Source organism: Podarcis muralis, chromosome 8, assembly GCF_964188315.1.
Source record: "Podarcis muralis chromosome 8, rPodMur119.hap1.1, whole genome shotgun sequence".
Classification (NCBI taxonomy): Eukaryota; Metazoa; Chordata; class Lepidosauria; order Squamata; family Lacertidae; genus Podarcis; species Podarcis muralis.
In genome coordinates, this window is record NC_135662.1 from 45,026,341 (window position 1) to 45,041,439 (window position 15,099).

At 39.9% G+C, this 15,099-nt stretch overlaps 1 protein-coding gene across 1 annotated transcript in view; it reads right to left on the reverse strand.

The window, feature by feature from the left end:
* The window catches only part of TTC39C (tetratricopeptide repeat domain 39C), a 41,039-nt gene that overhangs the window by 14,921 nt on the left and 11,019 nt on the right, over positions 1–15,099 (reverse strand). The window contains exons 2-6 of the mRNA XM_028737169.2: positions 11,609–11,657; positions 6,606–6,734; positions 4,142–4,256; positions 1,741–2,095; positions 98–266 (exon numbers count right to left, since the gene is read on the reverse strand). Of these exons, the coding sequence (XP_028593002.1) occupies positions 98–266; positions 1,741–2,095; positions 4,142–4,256; positions 6,606–6,734; positions 11,609–11,657 (817 nt within the window). The remainder of the gene's footprint in view (positions 1–97; positions 267–1,740; positions 2,096–4,141; positions 4,257–6,605; positions 6,735–11,608; positions 11,658–15,099) is intronic.

Sequence of the window (15,099 nt, forward strand, 5' to 3'; positions counted from 1 at the left end):
TATGGATAGGCCAACTGCATTGACACTCTGTTATTGAAATGGTTTTGACTCAACAAATCTTGCAAAATTACAGTCATACAGAGAAGTCTATCAGTACCTCTAGACGCTGTATTCTTCCCTTGAAGAACATAAAGAGAGACGAGTTTGGATAAGCAGCTTCTTTTTTCTGGAGAATGTCTTTAGCCTCTTGCAATCCTGCTTTGGTGTCACTGCCATCCAAAGCAAAAAAAGGACGAACCACAGTGTGGTACCACAGCAAGGCTAATCTGAAAAGACATGCACACACACAAAAATCATGATGCTAGCTGGTTCTGTAATGAGGAGATACTGACAAAAGATTCTCTCTCTCTCTCTCTCTCTCTCTCTCTCTCTCTCTCTCTCTCTCTCTCTCCTGTGCCAGGCCAACATTATGCCAATACCTTAATTTAAACCTTAATCACAGCAAGAGGAGACATTGCCTTTAGTAAGGCAGGTTGTCTTTTTATGCTTCTAAGCAAGGTCACAATCCTACAGCATCACACACACAGGGTAGGACAGAAGTGTGCATTTGTGTTGTCATTCATTATGCAACAGAACAAGCAAACATTCCCTCCACCCAGCTACATACTTAAAACCAGTTTGCAATTCACCACACAATCAGCTACAGTAAAAGATTCAGAACACCTCAGGCTATGCCCAACTTATTCCTCCAGCTGTGCCAGAGATGTCTAGGGTTCCAGTCGAAGACCACTTGTGCGCACAACATGTAATTAACACTATACTACAAGAAGGAAACAGCTCAGCACCCCTGCATTATGGGGCTTTCATTTCAGAGGAAGAGGTAGCCCTCAGCATGCATCTCTTTGCACATACAAAGCTCTACTTTTATTGAAGTGAATACACACAGTATTTCTCAATCCAGAACCCTAACGTACTATTAAAAAAATATGAATTACAGACTGCAATTGGAATTAACATGTTAAACCAGAATTCTAAATGAAAACAAAGAGCTGCCATGCAAAATAAAAACCAACATTAACCCAACTTTGCAGGCACAAGTCAACACCAGCTAAATCCTTAACAAAAAAAAAATGTTTCTACAAAAGGTAAAAGTGGTATATAATTCATTAATATCATTCAAATCTTTCCAATAGCTTCACTGGATGGAGGCTGCATTCACAGTATTTCACCTCAAGCCAAATACTTCTTGCAACTGTGGAGAACCAGAGGGTCCTTGCCACAGGGCTATTACATGCAAAAAGAGGCTATGGATCGGGCATAACTATTCCCTCCGCTGAGCTGAATGGAGAAACCTGAATAGAGGAGTTCTACATGTTGGTCACAGACCACTCAGGGCTTTTAAGAAATGTGGTCCATCATTGGAATACACAGAATCATACAGGGACACAGAGACACAAATAAGAAATTCTAGACAACATTACTGAAAACCAGTTTTAAAAGTCCCAAATTATTACTGCCTTAAGAGCTGTTTATTTCAATCAGCATTTATCTAGGTTGTTTGAATTTGTAAGCATCTGAGGTCACAAAAATATATCCTTGGTGAATTAAAAATCTCTCTAAAAGCCAGATTCTCATTTCATAAACCATCGCACATCAAGCAACAACGTTATCTGGTGATGTTTCCATTAAAATAAAATGAAAAGAACAAATACAAGACCGCTTCCTAAGTTACGTTGGCTTGCAGTTTACTTACTTTCAGTACTAAGTTATTTACCAAAGCATTGCAATATAGCTACTCACGTAGCTAAAGGGGCCTTCATGTCCTTACTTTCACTTGCATATATCAGTGAAGAAAGCCCCTGCAGGCGGTCTCCAGGAAAACCCAGCAGGTTGATGATTTTGAGCAGGTTTGGGGGCACCATGGATATGCAAAGATGAAAAAGTCCATATCCAAAGCTAACAGCACCTTTCAGACGGTTTAGTGAATCCTCCGTTATGCTTTCTGCAGCAATATGATTATCATTTGCAGCGTAAGAAGTCAAGGATTCCTGAGTTATCTTCTTCTGATATAATTCCTGAAGTGTATTAATGTCTGTATAGCATTTATTGTAGATTTTCCAAGCTTTTCTAAGGATCCACCCACCTTTTATATAAGCTGAGAAAAGAAAAAACGAGTTCAGTCAAAGACAGCAGCTTTTCCAAACAGAGGAACAACATAATAATGGTTCTAGAACTGACCTGGACCCTGCAATCATAATCTGAGGCCCTTCTTCATGTGCTTTCTCCATGAAAGGTCCATGAGAACAGGCCTTTTCCCGTTTGTGGAATGCTCTCCCCAGAAAGGTTCGTCTGGCACCTTCATTATACAGTCAAACCTCGGTTGTTGAACATAATTCATTCCGGAAGCCCGTTCGGCTTCCGAAATGGTTGACAACTGAGGCATGGCTTCTGATAGGCTGCAAGAGATTTTGCACTCAAGCTGAAGCTGTGCTGGACATTCAGCTTCCGAAAAATGGTCAAAAACCAGAGCATTTACTTCTGGGTTTTCGGTGTTTGGGAGCCGAAACATTCCAAAATGGAGGCTTTGGGAGCCGAGGTTTGACTGTACATCTTTAGGGGGGATGCAAAAACATTTCTCTTCTCCCAGACCTTGGGCTAATTAAACAATCTATGTATGGCTTTTTAAACTGTGTGTGTAGGGTATTGTTTTTGTTTGTTATTAAGGTATGTATTTTTGTTTTTTTATATTGTAAACCGCCCTGTGATATTTGGATGGAGGGCAGTATAGAAATTTAATAAATAATAATACTAGTAAAAGTCATTCATAAATACTGGATATCAACTTATTATACCTTTCCCCACAACAAACAAACTTTACAACGCACAAAGTGTTCCACTAACGCAAGCATTTTTGGCTATGCGATGGAACTTCATTTCCTGTGTGCCCCCTAAATAAGTTCTGGGGGTTCCCCCAACCCTCCTCAGATATAGGGAAGCAAGGGGGTGAGGAAGGGGAAGGGAATTCCCATTGCACAGTCAGAAGTGCTTGTGCTAGTGGATCTGCTTAATGGACTAAAACCTAAAAAACCTTTCCAACTTATACACGTGCTCAAACCAATATCCAGGGATTCTGAAAACAGAAAAAGACTAAAGAACCTAAGCAGTTAGTATGTGATATTAAGAGGAGATTCTGGTTTTCAGAGGATTCTGCCAAGGGACTCAGAATATGTGGGGACATATAGGGCCCAAAGAAAAAAATGATGTAGCATGCAAACTCTAACCATAAATCTTTACAATGGTTAAGTCACTATTCATTCCCAATTGCTTTGGATAGGCTGTAAACAATGAAGGAAGGAACAGTTTCTTTTTTAGAACTACCAAGCTATGGAAAATTAAGCTGTCTGTTGCAATAAAAACATTCAGACCAGCAGCCATGATTCAGCTTTATTAGGAGGCTAAAGTTACTGCAAGACTGTGCAGTTCGACCACTTTCTGCTGCATAGCACATTTGGTTCTCGTGTGGCTCACCACAAGGCAAGTGTTTACACAATTTTGTTCAGCAATGCCGCAGTAAGCATGGAGGGGGTAAAATACATAGTCCTCTCCTCACCTTGTGGCCTGCACATCGACAGATAAAGGTCAAAAATGAGAGGTACACTTCAGAACAATCTTATATAGACGTGCTGCGTTTTGCACTGAAATACTAGTTTTCAAAAAATAATCAGATATACATGTATTTCTTCAGTATGCAGATTTATTTAAAATATTCCTAATATCCAAGGGTGATACAAGAAAGTAAAAAACACACACTCTGGATGCAGAATTACTGTTATCACATCATTTGATTAAATGTAAAGCAGCTTCTAATCTGACCAGCAGTGTTAACTGAAAGGAGACCAACAACTCACTAACAGTAACTTGGATTTATAGGGTCTAATGTTAAATAACAATAGGAGTTCCAAAAAGCATCTGAAACCACACACAAAGAAAGCTGTAGCATGCACATGAAAGGAGAACATTTTCTTTCCTTCTAGCAAACTGTCTTAACAGGCTACTAGAATGGAAATTGTAAGTTGTCAATCACCTGCGAATCAAACTGGTCATCAACATTCTTGTCACCTACAAGTGGGAAGGACTGGAGAACTCAAAAATTCAATTGGGGTGGGGAAATAAAGATTTAATATTAGAAGTCAGAGCTCACCCGAGAGTTCTTGTTTCACGAAAGAAAGCACAGCAAGATAAACTTGACAGTCTGCTACAATGATTTGTCTCTGCAGTCGATCAATCATGGATGGGGTAGCCTTTCGGCCATCAACCTGTTTGAAAGCCATGAAAGTAGGGTAGAAACATCCAATGAATTTTAAATTCTTCTAACTCAGGCAACATATTCTCCCTTGCAACAAGGTGGTCTTTCATTTCCCAATAGGGACACACAAAAAAACTGTGTGGAATCCTAACACAGCACTGAAACTAAAGAGAATTACCTATCACATTTACAAAGCTGTCTGTATGTTTGGAAACTGAAAATATTGTACATTTTCCATATGTTGCAGAGGAACACTTTCATATGTAAGAGCATTATGATAAGGAATGTATTGTCCATCCAACAGAAAGTGTGCGTACATACTTCCTGTCTTCTGCTCTAGCAAGTAAAAAAGTTCATGACTGGAACCATGAAACAAGCATATCTATCGCATTTCCCATTCCAGCAACCTTTATTTGAAATCATTTTCTTATTCTGTGGAAGCATAGAAGGAGATGAGAGGCAGTAGCAATAAAGGAGAAACCCTTCATATAAAGCCATGGTTAGCTTCATATTTTAGGTCGCTTTGGCATAAATAATCAGATTCTATTACGTAAATGCATATGCAAGAGTGTTTTAAAAGGAATGGATTAGAAAAGCAAGCAGTAATACCTGCACATACATTTCATAAAATGTTGGGAATATATATCACCTTTTCTTTATTCAAGTGGCAGAGGATGTTACTGTCTTTTACCAAAACAAAGGTGATAATCTGAGGAGTGAGCACTGAGTTCAATAGGGCATTATGCCTGCTGTTCCTCTCTGCAAAGTTGCTGCCCACCCCTGCCCCTCTGCAAAAGATGATGGATGGTGCATTTGTACACTGGGAACTGGAAAACAAAGACCTCCTCATATTCCCATTAGAAAAAATATATGGAACAGTGAAACTAAACAAACTGCTCAGATTTTTATACACTCAACATTAATAATGCAGGATGTTCTCAAGGGAAGCCAAAGCTTCATTATTTATAGACTATGCAGTGCTGCACTGGTCCACTGAACTAGCAAAGACAAACAGCATCCATGGGATACTTCAGCAGGATTACTAGCCAAAATTAATCATTCTGGTTTGGAAGAGGAGACGTGCCAACTACATGTATACAACAGGTGGTGGCAACTGAAGCGGAAATCCTCTATTAACTTATATCATCTGAAACAGTAATATATTAATTGTAATTTATTTTAAGTGCAAAAACATGTGCTTCAAATATCATTTCAATTACAAGTGTCGGCTTTGCAGTCACAGGCAAGTATCAAAGGTAAGCAGAGCTCTACATAGATCTGTCAAGTCACAACACTGCAAATACCTGTATGAACCTGCAATTCAATAGACAGAAGCATGAGGGTTAGAAGCTAAATGGCAATTGGTAACATCTGGATTAACAGATGCACCTTCTTTGCTCTCCAAGTCCTGCCTTTAAACTAGTGTGGGGAAAGTGAGGAGAAAGGACTAGGTTTCAATGGAGGAGGCCTGCACAAGTGGTAAAGAGAAAAAAGGAGATATTCGGGGGGGGGGTAAAGAAATTTGTCTGGGGTGTTGGGGGGAGGAGAATCTGGGTAAGATTTTACTGTTTCAGAGAATCTGAAGGGCAAGTTACTTTGGAAGGTTTGATATTTGATGCTCAGATTCCACCCTCTGCTCACTTTGAGATGGGGCAATTGCCCCATCGAGTTAGCATTCCACTTCCACCAGGAGCCAATGTGGAGTTCTATTTAGAGTTTTCCTAAACAGAAATTCTATTTAGTTCTCATGGCTGAGGATGCAGGCTTCCATGGACAGAGCTGGGGTGCAGCAGAAACCAAGGGAAAGTGAAATAGGAGCGGATTAACAAGAGTAGTTGTGGTCCCTCTGGTTTCAGGGGTTATCAGCTACCACTGTCAACAACTCAGCAGGGCTAGCAAACAGAATGGAACAGGCTTCACAAAAAGAAGAAAGACTATATATGGTCAATATCTACCAATGAGATGCCTAGTGGCACCTGAAAGAAAGCTTCTAGAACAGCAAGACTAGCCATATCAGGCTACATTTTTTGTCATGACAACCAGAAGCCAAGACCTTATCTATCAATTGCCATAAGCAGTCTGAAGTTGGAGCTTGTGACAAAACAAGGCCTTTAGGATCTCCTACCTGGAGTTCCAAAGACCAAAGCTTGGGTACTAATGCTTATTTGAACGGATGGCGGTTACGTACCCTGACGATTCTACAAAGTGGTAAATCACAGGGATGATGGGTAGAATGTAAGACAAGGACCTCAGAGACCAAGATTTAAATCTTCACTCAGCCATTAGACAGATATCTAGGAAGCAGTTGCCATATTAGCATGGGATATATTAGTTCACATATTAGCAATGTTGCACTTACATTCTTCTTAATTTTGTTTTTAATGGTTTCTATAACTCCTGCTTCTTCACTCTCACACAGTTTTTCAGTAGCTTTTAAGTCCTCACACGCCAGCTGCATTTTTTCTTCTTCAAAAGTCATCATGGCATTCTGTTAAAACATAACCAAAAACAAAACAAAACACCCCTATTGAATCATAAAGTGACAACCTAATCTAAACCTGCTTACTGCTGCACAATCTAAGGATACTGTATAACGGTTTTATAAGCACTTGAAATAAGCTCACTATCTAAGACATATAAGCGTCTCACCCAAGAGCACTGCATTCAAAATGTCACTGTGAAAATGAGAAGAGAAGTCAAAAATTTAACCATTTGCTACTGTGCACTGAATAAGTATTATAAAAGGGTACTGGGATGAAGGCTTCCCAATGGAAAAATGATATACAATTAACTGAAGACTTTCTTGGAATCATTACACACTTAATGTAATGCCAAGGTCACAATTAACTTTGCTAACATGATTGTAATTCAGGAACAGAGAGCATGTGGCCCTCCAGATGCTGTTTGATTCCATTTCCAGCTCCAGCCAGCATGGCCAGTGGTGAGATATGATTAAAACAGTGGTCTAATAACTCCTGGAGAGCCACAGGTTTCCCATCTTGGACGTAGTACTTATCAGATTGGCCATTCCAATGCATCATCAGAACATGAATCTTTTCCCATATGGCATGCACTTACTTTAATAAGTCTAATGCTATATCAGCTAGCATCAGGAGACCACCATATGAGACTCTGGGAGTGAGGACACAGTCGAAATATTAAGACACTAGAAGATTGTGCTCTACTTTCATTAGATGAAAACTAATGTCAGTGCTCACGTATTTCCAACAGAGCATGAAGATTCTGTAGCATCCAAACTCCCTATATATAATATTCATATTTGGCTATTAGTTTTGATAACTTGTCAAAATTATCATGAAATTCTTTTTAACAGCTTACATTTCAACTATTCCTGATACAGCATGTATATTCCCTACAAGTTTAGGGAAGCTTTTAATGTTTAATAGGTTATTGTATTTTAGTGTTTTGTTGGAAGCCGCCCAGAGTGGCTGGGAAACCCAGCCAGATGGGAGGGGTACAAATAAATAAATAAATTATTATTATTATTATTATTATTATTATTATTATTATTATTATTATTAGTTAACTCATTCTTGCACTTCTAGGCTGTTAACCCAGACATAAAAAAGAAATAATCAAACCACTTTCCAACATAAATGAATATACATCACCAAGCTTAAATATGTTACTGCCTGTTCACATTATAAACCTATCAAGCGGAACTTACTAAGCATCAAGACAGCTGTGCCTGTCCAGCCATTTTAAAAGAAATGTTAACTGAATGTCCACTGTCCATCCACGTTTTCTGTTTTTCTCCCAAAATTCCCATTAAGGAAATAGATGTTCCCATGAAAATTTCCAAGGGAAATAAAATCTCCTTTCATCAAATTAAAAACAGCATGAGTTAGCAAACACTACACAGAAGCCATTGTCTCATTTGAATTTTCATAGTAATATGATTTTTCATCTTATTTTTGGCACAGCACTGATTCTTTTAGACATTTCAAATTTGTCCTCATGTTAGAATAACAGGGTACAAAGTACACCTTTCCAAGGGCAAATTCGCTTCCCAAACTGCCAGATTACTCCAGTGCAACTGAGGTTGTACAGTCTTTTGGACTCTTATTTCTGCTACCAGGAAGCAGGACAAGCAGTAGCAGACGCGCCAGGGCTGCCATTGTTATTATTAATATCACACTGATGTCTCAGCATTCCACCCAAAGGAACCAGTTGATCTGGGTCTGGGAGTGCTTCAGCTCAAAGCTGAGCCCTTGCTTTGGGGTTAATGTTTGGAAATTTCCAATACTTCTCCCATCCCAAATCATCCACAAATCACTTTTGCATCTTGGTTGGGGAGAGCTTGAGACTGAAAGGGGAATGTCTCACTCTGCTTGCCTCTTGCTTTTACTACCCAACTTCTCAGACTCTGCTTCTTCCCTGACAATGAGGGATGGTACTGCCTGTACAGGTAGGTGCACTCAAAGGCTGTTAGAGGTGCTGTGGCTTGGAACCTTCCCCCTGCTCAGCTTCTTCCTGCAATGCAGGGAGGTACAGTGGTGCCTCGCAAGACGAAAAGAATCCGTTCCGCAATTCTCTTTGTCTAGCGGTTTTTTCGTCTTGCGAAGCAACCCTATTAGCAGCTAAGCGGATTAGCGCTATTAGCAGTTTAGCGGCTATTAAAGGCTTAGCGGCTAAGCTGCTAAAAGGCTATTAGCGTCTTAGCGGCTTAGAAAAAGGGGGGGGGAGCGGAAAATTTTTTTGCAAGACTAGCAAGACATTTCGTCTTGCGAAGCAAGCCCATAGGGAAAATCGTCTTGCGAAGCAACTCAGAAACGGAAAACCCTTTCGTCTAGCGGGTTTTCCGTCTTGCGAGGCATTCGTCTTGCGGGGCACCACTGTACCATAGCTGGGATCCAAACCAACTTCAAAGTGATCCCAGACAGACTCTCTCATTTCTGTATCTGCCTTTATTCTAGAGGACTTACACAGGACAAGCATTAGGGGGTGTGGGTATTTGAAGGAGTATTCCTTCATACGGATGTCGAACCTTGCTTTCCCCAGGTGCCCACCACAAAGACACTGCTGTTGGGGGGGGGGGGTGCTATCAGAGCTGCTGAAGGTAATATTGCCCTCAACTAAACTGACCAACACTTCTGATAGATCCTCTGGGATCTCCTCCTTGTCTCCATGCCTAACAAACTGATCTCCAGCTTCAGGCAGAGGCATCTCCAGTGCTGCTCTACAAAAAGAACAACAACAACAATAGCAGTAGTAGTAGCCAGAATAGGCTTTCTTCCACCACTAGTGCTGCCAGCTTCAGAGGTAGGCTGGAGATCTACTGCATATCATTGCTGTTCCTGCCTGCCGTAGTAAATGTGCATGTGAGTTGGGGGGGGGGGGAGAATTCAATGGCCAAGTATTACTCTGCCACTGCCATTGCCACTGCCAACCGAACACCATGGACAAGCTCAGAATCCTTCCAAAGTGTCCCACTTCAGCTTGGGATTCATCCAAACCTGCTGCACTTCCAGAGTATTAACTCTGCCTTTATAGCTTGGCAGGTATCTGGGGTGGGGTGGCCAAATAAATAATGGCTAAGCAAATAAATAATGCTTAAGCAAGGCTGTTGAATTTATATACAATGCCAAACCATACTTTTAACAAACACAAAAACTGTAGCTTCACATCATGGTTGTCAGAAAACAACCCATGGTTTGTCTACTGGGGTGGGTTCAGAAGTCCAAACAATGTGCTTCAGTCTAATTGAGCCAAGGCTTAGTGTTGTGTGAACCAGTCCAAGAAAAATCAGAAATTAAAATAGTTATCTGCTTCTCCCAACATAACTGGGTGTTTCATATACAACTGAACTGAAATTACCATGATACTGTGTTTGCTGAAAAGAGAAGTAATGTTACATAAACACTTCATTATTGTTACTTCTATAGTTTCTATTTGTACAGATTTTTCTATCTATCTGTCTATCTATCTATCTATCATCTATATATCTATCTATCATCACTTTTATGCCTCAAAGTCAAAAGCAAATAGTAACCCCTTTACTTCTGGACAGGGTAATTTCATCTCAGCTCCCACATATAGCAAATTTATTTCCCAATGCTTTTTTCTAATGGCCGTTTTGAATGACACAGGCATGTAAAGTGCTGCAGCTATATTTAGAATAGTAACTAAGCAAAAGCTTTTCAGGGCACAATGATGTTGTGCTGTGGTGTTACACTGGTTCAGCAAACCAGCTCAGATAAGCAAGGGGTTTTTTTTGGGGGGGGGGTTCCTATTTATACACACCAGAAGGAAGCTATTCCTAAGAAAATATACTGCATTAAGCCTTTCCCTGACATGACAGCTGATGTTACTGGGACACTAGCAAACTCCAAGTTTTACAAAAATGTCAACACAGCTGCAAGTGGGATTTGCCCCGTACTTCTTTGCTTCCCATGTAAATTCGACAATAGAAGAAAGTAGGACTAGTATATATGCACATTCTTAGTCTAAAGGTGCCATAAAAGCTTCTGCTGTCTTCACTATTTACCTGAAACCACCAAGCTTTACAACATTTATCATGGCATGTGCTTTCATGTACTTCACTTGATGCATCATTATCAACAGCATCTCAGAGGATGGTTAAGGGGAAAGGTTACCTATTTTAATTTGCTCTAGTATGTAGGGAACGACCAAACAATTTACTCTGCTACTGAAGGAACAGGTCTGTCTTAAAAGCAGAGTTCATCATCAGATGCTGCAGAGTTATATTTTTAATGTATGTTTGAATTCTTAAAAGATGATCTGCAGTAAAAGTTCTAAGTTGTCAGCATAGCCAGCATGAACTGTGCATGTGCTGCCAGGTTACACAAAATTTTGGAAGTGTTTTTGCTAGCCACTAACAATGAACCTTCTTTTTCAAATTAAATAATTCAGTATCATACTACCAGGTGCAGAAGTTACCAACATTAAAATACTTCTAGACCAGGAGTGGGGAACAGGATCTGATGGGTGGGCCTTATCTGCCCTACCCAATGCAGGCCAAATTTGGCAGGTCAGCAGGTCACCCACCTCTTACTTGATTTCAGGAGACACAGTGGAGTATTCTTCTCTACCTGCCTGCTGCTGCCGCCACCTGCCCACTCACAGGTGAAGTGCACAAGCTGCTCTGAACAGCACTTTTGAGCCGCTGATGAATGGAGATTAAATCCTGCTACCTTGACTGATTGATCCTGTTCCAGGTCCTCCAGTGATGTTAGTTGATAGGCAGGTGGGTGTGCTTTGAGAAAAATGGCCTTGCAAGCAAATTGGACCCCCTGCATATATCCTGCATCACATTGATTTATTTAGACAACACAATACAATATAATACAAACGACCGCAAGAGTATTTGTGCTCACTTACCAAAAAACTGACAAAGCTAGCCCCAAAACTCATTAATGGACTATGGTTTCTGTAAAAGAAAAAGAAAAAAGGTAAAATTACTACTTGTGTCAACATTCCATATTACTACTTGGGTGGAAGCACAAAAATCTGATCAAACATCTTTGAAAAGAGCCAACATACACATCCAGTCGTTTTAAAGTTGTGCTGGTGGGGACTATTGTTCTTTAATTTTCAGGATCACAATAAAGACCTGTTCTATAAAATAACCATTCAAAAGTCAAATCCATGTTCCACTTTTACACAATATACATGGATTTAATACATTTCCAGGATTTTTCAAATTCCTAGCATAAAATCAAATTCCAGATTATATTTTTAACTAAACATAGAATACACACTAAATATGAACTAATTGAAATTAATGACTACAGTGGTGCCTCGGGTTACAGATGCTTCAGGTTACAGACCCCATTAACCCAGAAATAGTACCTCGGGTTAAGAACTTTGCTTCAGAATGAGAACAGAAATTGCATGGCGGCAGCACGGCAGGCCCTTTTAGCTAAAGTGGTGCTTCAGGTTAAGAACAGTTTCAGGTTAAGAATGGACCTCTGGAATGAATTAAGTTCTTAACCCGAGGTACTACTGTATATGAATTTAGTGCAGCAAGGAAAAGTTCTAGTCTGCAAGCCAACTGACAAATAATAACAAGAGAAGGAATCAGGTTTGCAGGCAGATGTTTCTTTGACATTTCCACCTGAAATCACACTGCTATGAAGCATCAAGCTTTATTTTTGACAGAAAAGTGACTTGCTTCATTAATGGTATGATCGGCTACAATGAAAATTCCAAAAATATCCAAAGTTCTCCTAAAGAACAAGTTTCAAGAATAATCCCATATAGAGAGCATTACTATTTTTATCCTAAACACCAAAAACACATGGATAATGAGGGAAGGACCCCCATTTTCCAACAGCTGGTGTTATCAGGCACAGGTGACAATAGAGAGTTCCATCAGGCTACATACGGTAATTTCTATGACACAGAGCTAACAACCCTTAAACTCCTTCTTTCTACATATACCCAGAGGTACAGCTAGATAATTTGGGACCTTGGACTTAACACTCTTGGAGTGCCTTTCAGTTGATCACAGTCACTCTAAAAAGTACCCGTCACTTAAATTTATTTGCCTTAAATTGCCTTTTATAGTCATTGCAGAACTACATCTCAAAACTAGATAGCCCTTCTAATCTTAGCTTGGTGATTTGAAGTTATCATGCTGACAGCTAATAAGACAAACTGATTTCAGTATAACCAAAATATGGAAGGAATGAACTGGGAGTGTTGCATACATTAAGTAAATTTAAACAGTAAATTACATACTTTCTACTCAGGCATGAACAAAATATTTAATTGCCACAAAGTTAAGAAAAATTAACTGTTTCCCAGGAAACATAAATCTATTCCACAAGAGACCACATGAATTTTAATTAGCTGCCAGCAATAACAAGTCCCCCCCCCCCCAGGAACTTAATTAGGACACAAAATAATCAGATGAACAAAAGAAATGCCTGAAAGGTCATCCTTCGTTACTTCATCTCTCTCTCCCACCCCCTCACACACACACCCTATGCAAATTTATACCCAAATTAGGTATAGAATGTACCTAAATCTAAACTTTCAGATAATCTTGGGAGGAAGGGGAGGTTGCAAAAGGGAAAACAGACAGATAGAAACTACTGTTTCGCAGCCATTTTCAACAGAACTATCAACTTTGGCCTGATCATGGCACTCAGCAGCTAGATTTTACTCTATGCCAAATTTCAGATGGTTTGGACAAATGACCTGGAGCTTATTAGCATTCAGCACTTATAATTGATTAATGCCCTTTGATTCCTTCACTGAGCCTGTATAATTTAAACAGAATTCAGAGTGAAATGGAATTCAGCTAGCATGCTACTGCAGAAACTGATTAACTGACCCTTACATGTATGTGCTACTTCATTTAAGATGTACTGTATATGACTGACACATCATACAATGACCACTGTGCTTTCCCTTCAACTGTCTTCATTTCATCCAATTCCACAACTGGTTTCTGCTCTAAAACAGCTGTCTTTTTCTGTCTCGTTTCAATGTGTGGAGTTCAATGTTGCACTATGACAAACATTCCATCTGTGCAAGCATTTCAGCTCACCAGACAGCACAATCCTTCCTCTCTCCTCCCATGTGCTCTTCTGTAGGTTCTCCAACCCCACCCAGAGCCATGTGGGGGGGCACATGGGGAGGAGAGAGGAGAATAGCTCCACTCCCCAAGCAGAAGACTTTGCCCTCAGGTTCTGCTGATGGAGCTGTTGTCCAGCAGATCTTTAAAAGAGAAAGAAAAAGCATGCCTCCCGTCAGTTATTTTTTCCACAGCTACGAGCAAGGTTTGGGGAAAAGCAGCTCATATTAATATCTTTATCTTTTCCAGCCTTTTTGATGGTTTCCGTTCAACACTATTTTCTTGATAAGGCTGCATGCCTTTGAACTACAGATCTCCATAATGGGATTTATTGGCTAGAAAAGAGAGCAATTCCATATTGGCTAATCCTCTCCTGAAAGGTGGGGGCACATGAGGGATGAAGAGAAAACACTAATACAATATAAGAAACACTAGAATATAAAAGTAATGGTATTCTTACTACCCATTTTTACAAAAATTGGAAAGCTATTTGGAAACAGGCAGCTTTCCATCATGCTTAAACAATCTCTGTAGAATTGGGCAAATAATAAAACAACCTACAAGCAGAACCTGCAACAATTTGTTGCAGTGCTCTTGTTCATTTTTCCAGCCATTTTCCAGGGCACTCCATTTCACTTCCACTCCTTCCCACCCACCTATCTTTTTTGCCCCCTTAGCAGAAGTATTGAGTTTACAGAAGTACAAAAATTCCCCAGAGGCAGGGTAGGGACCACTAATACCTCTCTCTTTTTTCTCTGTGGCCCCTTTTTGGCTAAAAACATGTTGTCACTCCCTAGCAGAGTTTGATATTACAGTGAAGAATGCTATTCTAGGTTTGTTTGGGGTTCTTTTTATTTTATTTTATTTTATTTATGAAACATTTCCTACAAAGCACCTCAGAGATTTCACGTTGCAATAAAACACACACATAAAAGGATGTATATAAATACAATTGCAATGTAATACATGTAACTGGCTAGAATAGGTCTCCACATAGAGGGCTTGCTGAAAGCGTTTCATCTATAAAAAGAAACTCCCGAGAAAGGGTAAACCTGCATCTTACACTTATTTTACTTACATGATCGTAGCTTTGCTGGGTGGGGAGAAATAAAATAAATATATGGAGAGCGGAGGAAGGCCACTTGCCATTTATTTGGCACAAAGCTGTGATCATGGGCATACTTGGCTTTGGGAAGACGGTGTGAGGGCTCTGGACTACAGCTGCAGTTGGCCATAGTCTTATCAACAGATGTCAAAAGCTTTTTAAAAGACATCAAAGTCTTTTTAA